This window comes from Diabrotica virgifera, chromosome 6, assembly GCF_917563875.1.
Source record: "Diabrotica virgifera virgifera chromosome 6, PGI_DIABVI_V3a".
NCBI lineage: Eukaryota > Metazoa > Arthropoda > Insecta > Coleoptera > Chrysomelidae > Diabrotica > Diabrotica virgifera.
Window position 1 is genome coordinate 48,006,777 of NC_065448.1, and position 13,801 is coordinate 48,020,577.

General features: G+C 35.1%; 1 protein-coding gene across 1 annotated transcript in view; it reads left to right on the top strand.

Annotated features, from left to right (window-relative positions):
* Positions 1 to 10,050: 10,050 nt before the first annotated feature.
* LOC126885965 (E3 UFM1-protein ligase 1 homolog) overlaps positions 10,051 to 13,801 on the top strand; it is a 33,414-nt gene continuing 29,663 nt past the window's right edge. The window contains exon 1 of the mRNA XM_050652803.1: positions 10,051 to 10,263. Within this exon, the coding sequence (XP_050508760.1) occupies positions 10,190 to 10,263 (74 nt within the window). The 5' untranslated portion in view covers positions 10,051 to 10,189. The remainder of the gene's footprint in view (positions 10,264 to 13,801) is intronic.

Here is a 13,801-nt window from a genome sequence, read left to right on the forward strand (position 1 = left end):
CGCTTATGGTGAAGCAACGGAGTTGGAACAAGCAGATATATTATAATTGGGTCACCGGAAAGCCAAAAAGGTAACGCACAACTTGGAAGACCCAATAGTTTTCTAACTTCGCTTCTGGTGAAGCAACGGAGTTGGAACAAGTAGATATGTTATAATTGTGTCGTCGGAAAGCGAAAAAGGTAACGCACAACTTGGAAGAGCCTATAGTTTTCTAACTTCGCTTCTGGTGAAGCAACTGAGTTGGAACAAGCAGATATATTATAATTGGGTCACCGGAAAGCGAAAAAGTTAACACAGGGCTTAGAAGAACCTATAGTTTTCTAATTTCGTTTCTAGTGAAGCTACGCAGTTGAAACAAGCAGATACATTACAATTGTGTCACCGGAAAACGAAAAAGGTAACGCATGACTTGGAAGTACCTATAGTTCTCTAATTTTGTTTCTGGTTGTAGGAACAAGCAGATATATTATGGTAGGGGAGCAAAGTATGCTAAATGTGCAGTCACTCGAGCGCTTTAGGGACCTATTGGGTTGTGATTATTAGGTCCTAAAACCAAAAAATGTTAAGTAAAATTTTCCATTTTAGTGGGGACTTCCCATTTTTTAATTTAATTTTCCATTTCCAACAATCTTTTTTCCGATTATAGCTCCATCTATCCATAATTCAAAAAAATGTTTCGAATAAAAGTTGTTTATTTTTATACAAACAATCCAAATCTGCAATAAGAAACGGGGGCTACCATTTAAGATTTTAAAGTAACCCCCCACCTCACCTCCGGGGGGGGGGGGTCGTGTTTGGAACCATTCGATAGATTTTTTAAAAATATTGATAAAGTGTATTTTGCAGTTTTTCGATATAATGTTTATTTTGCGAAAGATCGCGGGATTTGTATTTAAAATTTTAAATTTACCCCCAAAACCCCTCTCCGTGGAGGGTCAAGTTTGGTATTTTTCGCTAGATTTTTGAAAAATATTGAACACGTAGTTTTTAGTTTTTCAATCTGACGTTCATTTCGCGAAATATTCGCTCTTTTTGTGAAACTTTTTGACTCACCCATTTCCGTACGCCTCGCTCAAATCGTCATATTTTTGAAATATAGACTTTTTTGCATGTACTTAACTTACCTTACTTTATCTTAATCTGACAATTTCGAGTATTTTTAAGGATAGATTTTTTTCGGACCCCCCTGAACGAACTCCCCTGTGTTAAGAGCCAATATATGGTGGAGGTACATCTGCAGGGTACCACGTTTCTCCCCATATGATAATCTGACGCGCTCGAGTAACTGCAAAAATCCCCGCTTGGGTTCCCCTACCATTATAATCGTGTTGCCGGGAAGCGAAAAAGGTAGTTCCGGAAATGTTCCCAAACTGTGGCTTATTCCACATAAAGTAAATTGCATAAGATGACATAAGAAAATAGTTTCAGAACAATACCAAAATAAGATGTAGTAGAAGTACAGGACAGAGACATGATTATCTACAATTACTAAACGTTCGTAAGTTTCCTCTGGATCGCGGAAGGTTCGTCAAAATGAAAAATTTTAACGAACAATAACCGCGCCACGAACGCGCGGCGCTCACACGGCGCGGAGTTCGCGGAGCGGATATCTGTCTCCGCCTTTACGTAAAGATATAGCAAAAACGCGAAAGTCCTTGAATTGAAATTAACAAGCTAGAAGAATTTGCCATATTTGTTTCAACATTAAAAAAAGTCATCTAGAATGTGCGTAGAAGATTACTTTCAATTAGAGTGAGACACTCCGTAACTCAATATGTCATAAAATGTCCTAATTGTGTTGACCACAATTTTATTGACCATAAGCAAACACCATTAGTACATTTGATTGATCTCCTGTACTTACCTGAATTACGATTATGCTGTAAGCAAATAAAATTTATGATATATAACTGCAATATATTTCTCAAAGAAATATGTCACTTCAGTTATGTTAACCCAACACGTTGCCAATTTTTCGAAAGATCCGATAAAGATATGAAATGTAAAAAAGGTTATCCTTTTCCCTTACGCCTTCTGCGTATTTCCGTTTACGTGTCCATTTCAAGACATTGCGGTTTTGAAACGGACACCGAAACGGTGATACATATCTAGTTCCAAAAAGGTGTTGATTTGACAGCGTCAACCCCCGAAATGTGCACGGGTTTGTACCGAAACATATGGCGTTGGAATTCTACAAATAAGTGCAGAGAACTAATAGGTCTATTATCATTTGCCGTCTAATTTTTCGCAACTATAAACTCCATCGGATATTATATCATTTATTTGTGAAAATAATATTATAAGAAGATCTCGAAAAATTCGTGTATGTACAGCCTACATCGATCGTTCGACACAAAGATAGAGGCTTACCTTGTAGTGGAAGAATTCAATCAGGCAGACCTACAAAAGTGAATCCCGAAAAAGAAAACATAATATTTCATTAAACATTAAAAACAATGAATCTGTTGCAAGAAACATTAATACTATTGTTATAATGTACGTTTGTAAAAAAAAATTACTTTCAAATAAATGTACCTATTTGTGTTTCATACTACATACTGTACATGCTTCAAACATTTTTACACTATTATTTATAACAAACCGACTCCTTACTACCAGTACCTCCTATATACCAATTTTATGCAAGATGATATATTTACATAAAAAAATTATGATTTTTCCCTCGATATCTAGCGTTCCTATTGTATGTTGCTTAGAATTAATCATGAACTTGGTTTTCTTAACGTTCATTCGTAGTTCATATTTTATACTGACTTAATATATTTAGGTACTAATCGTTGCAGTGCTTTTAAACTGTCTGCAAAAATAGCGGTGTCGTCTGCGAATCTTATGTTTTTCAAGATTTTTCCGTTTATTGATATATCCTGTTTTTTCTCTGATATTGCTTCATTAAAAATAGCTTTAAAAATAGCTAAATATATATTTGCTGAACAATAATTGTTTAGGTGAAACTAAAATATGTTTTTAATATAACACTTTTAGTACCTACCTATATTGTTGTGCATTACTATAAAATGTATACGTATCGTAATAGTTTATTTTGACATGATATTTTGGCACTACTTTGAGTTTTTTGAACAATTATAAAGAAAAAAAGAAGGTAACTTTGGTAACAAAAACAAAATTGTTTTATTTCCACAGATCCAATGAATGATAATTTGTTATTCTGCAGATAGGTGTTATTTGTGATAAACAGTTCAAATAAAATAAAATAATGTTACAACTTAACACGTATTTGTGATAATTTTACGCGCGAAGTTCTTTTACAAACCAGTGCGCATTTCAAAATTAAACGTCTTGAAATGGACACGTATTTGAAAGCAGATTATGCTCTGCCGTTTACGTGCCGATTTCAAAACTACCCGGTCTTGAAATGAACACGGAAACGTAAATACGCGTCCCTTCTTAACTGCTTTCTTTGTTAATGTTCACTAACAGTGTGAATATTTTCTTCCCTGCGTTATCTTTTTGCACAAAAAAAACTATTAAATAATATTAGTAAGCGGAATAGAAAGAATAGAAAAATAGAAAATAAAAGACTTTCAAGAAGCACATTTAATAATGTTGAATTTAACGAAAGCATAATATGGCACAGTAGCCATTAATAAGTTGAGGGAAGTTCTAGAGAAAACTATGATAATATTGTTTAATACGTCGTCTATCTATGTATTGTTATGCTCTGTATTTGTGTATTTTCTCTCTGTTATGAGATTGATCAACATCTTATTAATTCAATTAATTAATTAATTATTTTAATTGCTACTCATGGAAACAAAACCAAAATTTAATAAAACTTTCAAATAAAATATATTCTCAGGGCTAATTGATTTTAATGTATCACCTTTACTTTGTCGCTTCTAGTATTCTAGAAGTATCTAAATACACTCAAAATCACATAAATTTTATAAATATTATTTATTTATATTCTATACCCTAAATATAAGATTCAAAATGTATGCTAAAACTTTATTCTGTTGTCAAAATTTCTTATCTAATAAAAATAATCTTTAATTCTACTATCTCCTTTTTCTTTTAACAAATTTTCATTTAAATGATTCGGTAGACTGTTCTTATTATTATAAAAAAAAAACAATATTTAATTTACCTTTTAAATAGATTATTTATCTCTTCTATGAATTTATGAATGAATAAATTGTGCTGTAAAACTGTTAAATTGACAAAAAACAAATATGGTATGTATTATACAAAAACCCTTTTCTTTTCACAAATATTCTGACTAACCTTTTTTATCTTCTTTACTTCTTCTCATGGGTTTTGTTGTCCTCGGTTCTCCCACACGTGCTCCTCGGATGCTACTACGGTCTTTCTCTTCCAAACTGTTTCACAAAACAAAACAAAAACAGCACTCGCTCGGAATATCTCCTCTATTTAGTCTCCGACTCGATACAAACAATATCAATCTTTATAATTCCAAGATTTTTTCTCTCAGCTCGATATCTTGTGCAAAATTGATACAAACCGGCTACTCGTTCCAGACAGAAACTGGAAGCTATTCGGACACGAGAAGATTGTACTTCTCAACTCGATCGCGATTTCGTCTCAACAGGAATCTGCTTACTCGGCCACCAAATTCACCAATTTACACAAAATTACTAATTTTCAAACTGGACTGCTCCCTCCCGATCTTAATTACACAGTAAATCTTTTTCCTTCATCAATCTGAGACTCAACCACTCTGTTCTCCCTCCATCCATCTATCTGCCAATCATAACATTCTCTCTACACATTACCTACCTACTTTCATTTCTTAAGAACAAATAGTGTTGTATACAAATTTTCTGACTCGTCAAATTTCCAAGAGATATTAAAATTAGTGTTTTTCTTACATTTTAGAAAAACCCTATATTCTAAAACTAAACAAATTGTTTACCGTCGTTTCTCTCTAGGAAACCATTAAGAAACATTCTATTGTCTACTCCAACCGCAAGTACATTCACTTTCTAATCCGACCGTATTTTAGTTCATTGTTTAATTTGTATAAGTCCGTTCGTAGGATCTTTACCACTAAACATTTTCTCTTTCCACGAAACACTGCTTACGCCTAAATCATATTATTTACAAATTTTGGCTATATACAGGTCAATGAAAATTTACGATCTCGTGGTCTTTGTCATAAAATTAATTCTCTAAATTTTCCCCATAAAAATTATTTAACAGTATATAAGGATTCTTTACAGCTGTGGCCACCTTCCTTCTTTCAGCCAACATCTCCAGTCCTTTCTATTCTGCCATTCTCCATCTCTAAGGTCTCGTCTTTTCATGGCCTCGTTCACTTCATCCCTCCGTGATCTTAGGGGTCTATATCTCTTTTTCTCTTTCCTATTGGGCTCCAATCCGAAATCTTTGATATCCACCTTGTACTATCTGCTCGTCTCACATGTCCATACCAAATCAAATTAAACGTTTTCTTCGATGTAGCTGAGTATGCTTTGTTCTACTACCATTTTTCGTTTTATCTCCTCATTTCTAATGCGATATCTATTCTTGTCACTCTGCAGCTTCTTCTCATGAACTTCATTTCAGTTGCTATAATTTTGGACCTGTTTCATTTGTTTATTACACAATTCTCTGCTCCATAGGCCATTCATTACCATTACACTACCTACCAAGGTGTTATATATTCTCTTCTTTGTATTTCTGGTAATCTGTCTATCTCACAGTACCTCGTTCATTTGTTTAATATATGTTCCTGTCTGTGCTAATCTGCTGGTTATTTCTTGCTCGGTGGTTCCATTCTTTGAGAGTATGAATCCTAAGAGGTATTTAAAATTTTCAATGTCGTTAATTTTCCCTATCATCGTCCATTTTCAAGTTTCTGACTGGTTCTTGTTCTGTTGTTAAGTATTCGGTATTTTCTAGGTTTATTTCCAGTCCATTTTTTGTGTATTCCTCTTCTAATTTTCGAAGCATATAGCCGAATATATAGCCATTTCAACTTGAGTCGTTACCACTTGGTCCTCTGCAAAACTTAGGCCGTCCGCACATGGGTCGATCGAAGACACGTCTCAAAGTTCGCGCATCTTGCTCGTCTTGTACGAACCCTGCGGCACAAGCAATTGATTTCCGCACACTTAGTCGATTCAGTTTGTTCACATCTTCCAACCAGGCTAGGAAAAACGCATTTTTTATATATCAACCAAAACGACTATTTCTATCTGTGACAAGTACGGTATTGTTATATTTTTAGTATAATTTATATACAATGAGCATTATACACTTGCAAGCAAAAAAATCGGGTCACTCGATGAGTTATACCTACACGTTAGATGTCTCGAATTTCATAAACCAGCTGTATGTAATAATATTGTTGCTAGAAAGGTAAATGTCATTTTATACCGGGTGTAACAATCATACTGTTTTTTTCTTAAAGTTCGGAACACCCTATGAAATATTCCAGCTATATAAAATATTTAAATGAAAACTCAATTGTAGCATTAGGTTTTATTAACATTTTCCTTTTTGATTCATCTGCTTATGTTCGATAATAAAAGAAATAATGTGTACTTTTATATTACAAATGAGGTAAGTATGCTATTTGGTCTTGATCAATATCATTCCAAATCTCGAGAGCTACTGTTAATACCTCTACTGTTTTCTCTTTATTGTCTTCTGCCAATTATGTCCCGAAAATGTTCGATCCGGTTAAGATCTGGACTGTGCGATTGCCAATTCAAAGTCAGAAGATTTACCTGTTGTAAATATTCGGTTACAGTTCGTAAACGTGAAGTCTTGCATTATCGTGCATTAGCAAAATATTTTTACCAATATAAGGAGCCGATAGCATGGTAGCTAAGTCCTTCGCTATGTAAGATCAAGATCACTGCTTCAGTGTTTTTTGCTATTACTTCTACAATGAATGATCATAACATTCACCGATCTTTAAAAAAACTTAATTTAGCGAAATAGTCAACAAAAAATGGAGGAAACAAATAAAATAAACTTAGCACCATGACTGGAAACGTGCATCTCACTTGAAATTTCTCGTGCGCTACCGATCGCAAGGGACGAGAGTCGTACAAGACGAGGAGATTTGCAATCCTAAACGCCCCATCTACGGAGCTCAGTGCCACAATGAAGGAACTTGAGTGGCGGGGAGAGATCTACGCGACTGGAATTGAGTCGACTACTTCGAGCGTCGACCCATGTGCGGACGGCCTTAATGTGTACAAGAAGTTGTTCCAGATTGGTATTCACATCTCTTTACATTTCCTTTTCCATGATTTTAATATTTGTTCCAGGAATATCTTGAACAGGGTCGGAGCAGATGCAGAGCATCCCTGCAATACGCCTTTTGTGGTCTTAAATTCGTTGAAGTATTTATTGCCGGTTTTAACTCTTATTCTGTTGTTGGTGTAAAGGTTTTTTACGGCTTCTATTCTATTTATCTTATTAGCTTTCTTCGGTCCAACTTTGGATATAGGCCTCCCCAATCCTTTTCCATTCTTCTCTGTCTGTCGCTAAGTCGCTACAGTTATCCACCTAGAGCCCACATGTTTCTTGATATCATCTGCCCATCCCATTTGGGGCCTCCCTCTACTTCGTTTATATTCCCACGGTCTCCAATTTATAAGAATTTTGTTCCATCGGTCTTCTTTTTGTCTTATAGTGTGTCCGGCAAATATCCATTTCAATTTTGCAACTTCTTGTCTAACATCTCTAACTTACGGCTTCTATTAACGTCTGTTATTCCGATTTCCTTCATCCTGTTCCATAGTTGTTTTCTGGAAACCGTGTCATATGCCTTTTTTAAATCGATGAATGCCTTATGTGTATTTGTCTATTTTTTGCCATTTTTCTCTCAATTAATTATTGAAGTGTATGTGGTCTATGCAAGACCTTCCTGCCGTGAACCCCGCCTGATCTTCTGCGATTTTATTTGAGGTAGATTTTTCCAGTTTTTCTTTTAGTATTTTTCCATATAATCTGCCCATACATGCTATCACACTGATGCCTCTGTAGTTCTCGCATTAGTCGCATTTCTTCTTATCTCCCTTTTTATGTATCGAGGTTATAATATATAATATGTGCTTTGGACAATTTATTATCTATTCATCTGGTAGGTATTTCGTTCAGGTTTGTAGCGTTACTCAGTAGGTACCGGCAAGGCCGTCGAGAGGGATGAGCGGGCCCCGGCAAGAAGTGACGAGCGGGCCCCCGGCAAAAAGTGAAGAACGAAAAAAATTGTTCTTTTATAGAAACAAAATTATCAATAGTAAAAATATGTAATAAGAAACATTTCAAATATAAATTTTATTAAATTGTGATTAATTTAATTGTGATGTATTTGTAATAGTGAAAATATTTATAATAGGTACAGGTGCTTTTCGAGTTATCTGATTGGCAAAGATGTGTATAACTTTCGAAAAATTGCAAAATCATTCTCAATGCACAAAGTTGATAGGCGAGTTAACCAATCCTGGTTCATTGTAGATATTACAGCACTCTTTATGCGGGAAAGAAAACTAAAGGATCTTTTTGCTTCTGCAACTGTCACCGACAATGTGCAAAATATTCTTAACGCAATAACGACGTCTGTAAATAAGATGAGATGTTTAATTTTATTAAGTAAATCTATTGGAGAAATTGCAGGGAAAGATTCAAGGAAGGCGCAGCATAGAGAATGGTTTGCATGCAGCTCAACTGAACTCTTTCGGGCTGTAGTGTCAAAAGTTAGAATAGCAATGATGATTGCCAACCTTCACGGAGATGGCACGTAAAGGAGAAGATTGGAGAAAGTTGAGATTCACGAATATTCGCTCTCAAATGAAAAATTGCATCTATCAATTTTTCACTGATGACTTCTTTATAAAACTCGCGCAATATATCAATTTTTTAAATATTCTCGTCATCTTCATCTCGGAATGCCCATACAATGTTCAATAGCGAATGAATTTCATTGGCCGCATTAAATATTCTGGTTAAATTGCTTATTATATGACAATATTAAATAGTTCACAGCGAAATATTTGCGTCGGGCTCAAAATTATCAGTCGCATCACTACTAGGCCCAGAAAATTAGCAAATAATCTCACAGGCTTCTTGAGTCGTTTTTCTTTATTTGATGGAAATTGTGGATTTATTCCATATTTGCTTGTAACTAATTTAGATTCTTCAAAAACGGAAGACCATCAATTTCTGATTTTTTGTAAATCTTTTAGAAGCCCTGATATATTTTTAATCTCCAATATCCATAGTTATCTGACTGCACTGCAGCATTTGACTTCTGTGATTTATTGCTGTTAAAATTTTACACCAAATCAATTAAAGGTCATATTAAATATAGCCGAGTATTAATTAAACGGATTATGGACATAAAGTGAAGAGCAAAAAATCGAGAAAAATTACGTCTTTGGTCTGGTCGACACGGGCCCCTTGCATCGCCGGGCCTCGGTAAAATGTACCGGCTATACCGCCCTCTCGGTGGCCCTGGGTACCGGAGCTAGGGTACAAGGTGCCCGCCTGCAAAACTAGCATAGGCGCTCTTTGATTTTCTTTTAATTAGTATTTTTTATAATACCAGCCATAAAAAGGTCATTTTGATGCCCTCCAAGAGGAGCCGCCCGCCTGCACTGCATTCCTTGCAGGCCCGTTATCGCCGGCCCTGGCGTTACTGAAGAGAATAAATTTTAATGAAGTAATTGCAAAATATTTGAAGTAAACTAAAAACTACGTTAATGAAAAAATATATATATGTGTGTTAATTCCTACGATTTGGGAACTTGGCTTTAAACATACTGAAGCGAACACATGAAGATAAAATGGGCTATAAACAAATTCTTTCAATTATTCTATCGTAATTTCAAATCTGCCTCAAGCTGACTTAAATATTTTTAATATTTTCATAAGAGAATGGAAACATTGCAAACGTGATAAGTAGATCCAACCAAATATTCATGCTGTAAGGTACGTTGTCTAATTTCAGGTGTACCGCTGAGATATAGTGATCTCTGACATTTTAGGTTGCCTACCTTAAGTATATGTTGGCAATTTTGATTGTTTTATGTTTTGAAAGGTCGTGGGTGATTTGTCAACGAGTGACGTTTAACAAAATTGCAAAAACATTTTGTCCATACTCCATATGGTTAATTTTGTTTACTACTAAAGTAATTTTCTTTAAATTATTTGAATTCTCCAGTTTGATTGAAAAATGGCAGATTGGGAAGAGGTCAAACGTTTAGCTGCCGATTTTCAGAAAGTGCAGCTGAGTTCTACGACTCAAAAGTAAGATTCTTTTGTTGATTGAAGGAGTATTATATACCTACAGCTTCATTAACTATTCTGAATTATTTTACATTTACATTGAATTTTATCAATTACAATGTTAACAAAAATGTAATATGTAATATTCTAAGTTAAATTAGTAGGTATCTACAAAATCATTTAGAACTTTAACCCTAAAATACAAAAATATCTATTAATACAATTATTATTATTGTCTATTCAAATTTAATACGCAAAAAGAAAACATTTTTTACTAAACTGTCTTGGCAATATTTCTTAGTTTAAAAAATATAAAGAAGTCTAGATAAACGTAATTATTAACATAATAAGCAAAGTAGGAAAGATTGCTAAATATTCTTTACAGTGAGTGCACCCAAATTGCTAAACCTTGTGTCTATTTAGGCATTGATTTTTCTTACTGCCATATAACAGTAAAGTAACATGCTATTTGTCTATTTTTTGTGAGCTTATTTGCTAGTGCTGGTAGGAAAGAAGACAGCTGGGAGAGAAGAACAATGAATTAATAGCTTTGTACAAAGAACCTACCATCACCAGGTTCGTCAAGTCAGAAAGAATCAGATCGTTAGGACATGTAGAAAGAATGGCAATGAAAAGAATGCCTAAACTAGTTATGACCGGAAAACTAATTGAATCATTTATTGTTGAAAGGGGGTAAGCACTCTCTTTCTAAATCTGCGTCATTTGGTGTTAAATATAGATTCGTGGTATAAACTACAGTGGTACCTCGACATACGAGGATAATCCGTTCCATAACCTTGCTCGTATGTCAAATTGCTCATATATCAAAGCAATTTTCCCCATTGAAATTAACTGAAATGTTATTAATCCGTTTCAATCCCAAAAAAACCACCTTAGTTGTTTTTGATAAGTGTTTTTAAATAAGAAAATAGTTTTTACAAGAAGAAACATTTATTTATGAGGTGAGGTGCTTACGGAAGCGCTAATTTTCGTCAGTTGTCTTCACTATTTTTGTCACACTTTGCTCATTTTCATGTGCAGCTCGTTTAAAAAACTGTCCAAAGAGATTTGTTTCTTCCTCCCTTTCATAAATCGCTCGTGCCTTCTCACATATGATGCTTTGTGTTAAGGTTCCTCCTTGAAGCTGCTTCTCTGCCACCCACACCATCAGTAGTTTCTCCATCTTTTCATGGAGAGAGGTCCGGAGCTTGGAAATAATTGTAACGCCCTTAGCTGGATTATACCATTTATCACCTCCTTCAAGTTAGAAATAGGTAGTCAAAAAGAGGCATGAATTTTAATAAAAGCTGTTCCTCGTATCTCAAATTTTGCTCTCATCTCAAAGCAAAACATCGGCGGCTCGTATCTCAAAACACTCGTATATTAGGGCGCTCGTATATCGAGGTACCACTGTATATCCATGCAGTGCATCGGTGCTTGCTTCCTTTCAACACCAAATGACGTGGATATAGAAAGAGAGAAGGGTTTTTAACTATAACTCGAAAAGTACAAAATAGCGCTTACCCCCTTTCAAGAATAAACGATTCAATTGGTCCCAAAAGAAGAGGTATACTCAGAATAAGGTGAATTGATAAAGTGGAGGAAGACCTTAATCACGTGAAGGTGAGGGACTCAAAAAGAAAGGCATAAAATAAAAGTGAATGGAGAATTATTGTTTATCAGGTCCTTCAGAATAGTTAAGAATTTTGTACTTACAGTAGACTCCCGTAAGTTCGGCCACCTCGGGACTGGACCCTAGGCCTAACTAACCGATGCCTACCTAAAAAATGCCCATTTATTGTTTGTACTGATCTAATAGCAAACATAAAACACTTGCACATTCTGTAGAATACAACACAGAGGGATACTCTGACATATATTTAACACATATGAAAGACAGAAGGTTACAAAACAAAGTTACAGAACTCTAAGTAGGCCTAATAAAATTTAAAAATATTACTATACATTAGTGGTTTGGATTTGTAATGATTTTTTATTTTCAAAGTCACGCCACTTTTTAATAAACATTATATCGATGGCAGTTGCTTCTTTTTGCTGTTTGATATAGGTAGCTGCCAGTTTCAAAGCTGCTTTATCTTCAACGTGGCTTATTTTATTTTCTTCATCTTCCTCTTCTATCTAAGCAGCATCTGCGTCAATATCTTTCTGATTTTCCTGGCGAATGGCATACTCGGCAATTTCGTCGTCGTTCAAAACCTTGTTGTATAGCTCCTTTTCAAACTTAATCCACTCCAAAACATCTTCTTCAAAAATGGGACCACAGTTCGGTAGTTGTGTTTACTTGGTTAATCTTATCTTCTATATTTGGCCAAAGTTTTTTCCAAGACTTTAACAACATAAACGTGGAAACTCTCCCAATGTATTATCGGTTGCAGAAATCAGTGTGGATGGACACATATTTGTTCAGGGAATAGTTCGTTTACGAATTTGTACCCAAAGTAAAAAAAATTTGACAAAATTAAAACTGCCCATCAAAGCACTTCTACTTCCTAACAATGTGCTTACTCACCAGGAAGATATTCAGTGTGACGATGAAAAAGAAGTTAAACTGCTGTTCCCAGTCTTCAACAGCCAATAGATCAAGGGACCATTAAGTGCTTCCAGAGGAAGTATCGCCGAAAACTGCGATGACAATGACAAGTAGTAGTCATTGTGGATGCTCGAAGCATTTGAACAAAAGGCGACCATTATCGTCTCTTTGGTGACTTTAAACTCTGCAGCAGATGTTTCTTTCAGGGTGCAAAGGTTTTTCTGGGCAGAAGTTTAAAATTTAACCCAGGTTCGTCGACGTTGTCTATTTGCTCTGGGCTCAAGTTTAGGTCACCGCTATTGGTGGCCGCTACAGGCAGAGAGCCGGCCGGAGTAAGCAGAGACCGAACTAACCGAGGCCGAACTTACGGCAGTCTACTGTATATACTTTGTACTTATATACAGTTTGAGTTTTGTTTAGAATAATTGATTTTTTTTATTATTTAACCTCCCAATTTATTTACAATCTGTAAAACAAGTTACAATGAGTAAATGTTGTGACCACTAGTGTAGGTGACTTGGAGAAAATCATTTTCTTTACAAATATTTTACATAGATATAAAATTGTTTGTCTCTGGGAATTACGACACATACATATAACTAAAATCGCGATGGTAAATCACTAGGTGTATTTCATCCAAGTCTTCGTCTGACTGGTTGTCTCATCAGGTTTCTGGCTAGTACATTTGGATATTGTGTCAGTCTGTCTTCGTATTTCTGTGCGAAGTTAGTAATTTCTTCTTTTACTGTTGCAATTTCTAGATCGCATCTAATAATATTACTTGCAACATACCATGGGGCATTTGTGATTATTCGAAGAACCTTCGACTGGAACCTCTCCAAGATTTCGATATTGGAGTTTGATGCAGTACCCCAAAGTTGGATCCCGTAACTCCATATTGGCTTCAAAATTGCTTTGTAGACAAGTACTTTATTTTTCATCGAAAGTGATGATTTGTGACCAATCAGCCAGTAAAGATTGTGTAATTTGAGACCAAGTTGTTTACGC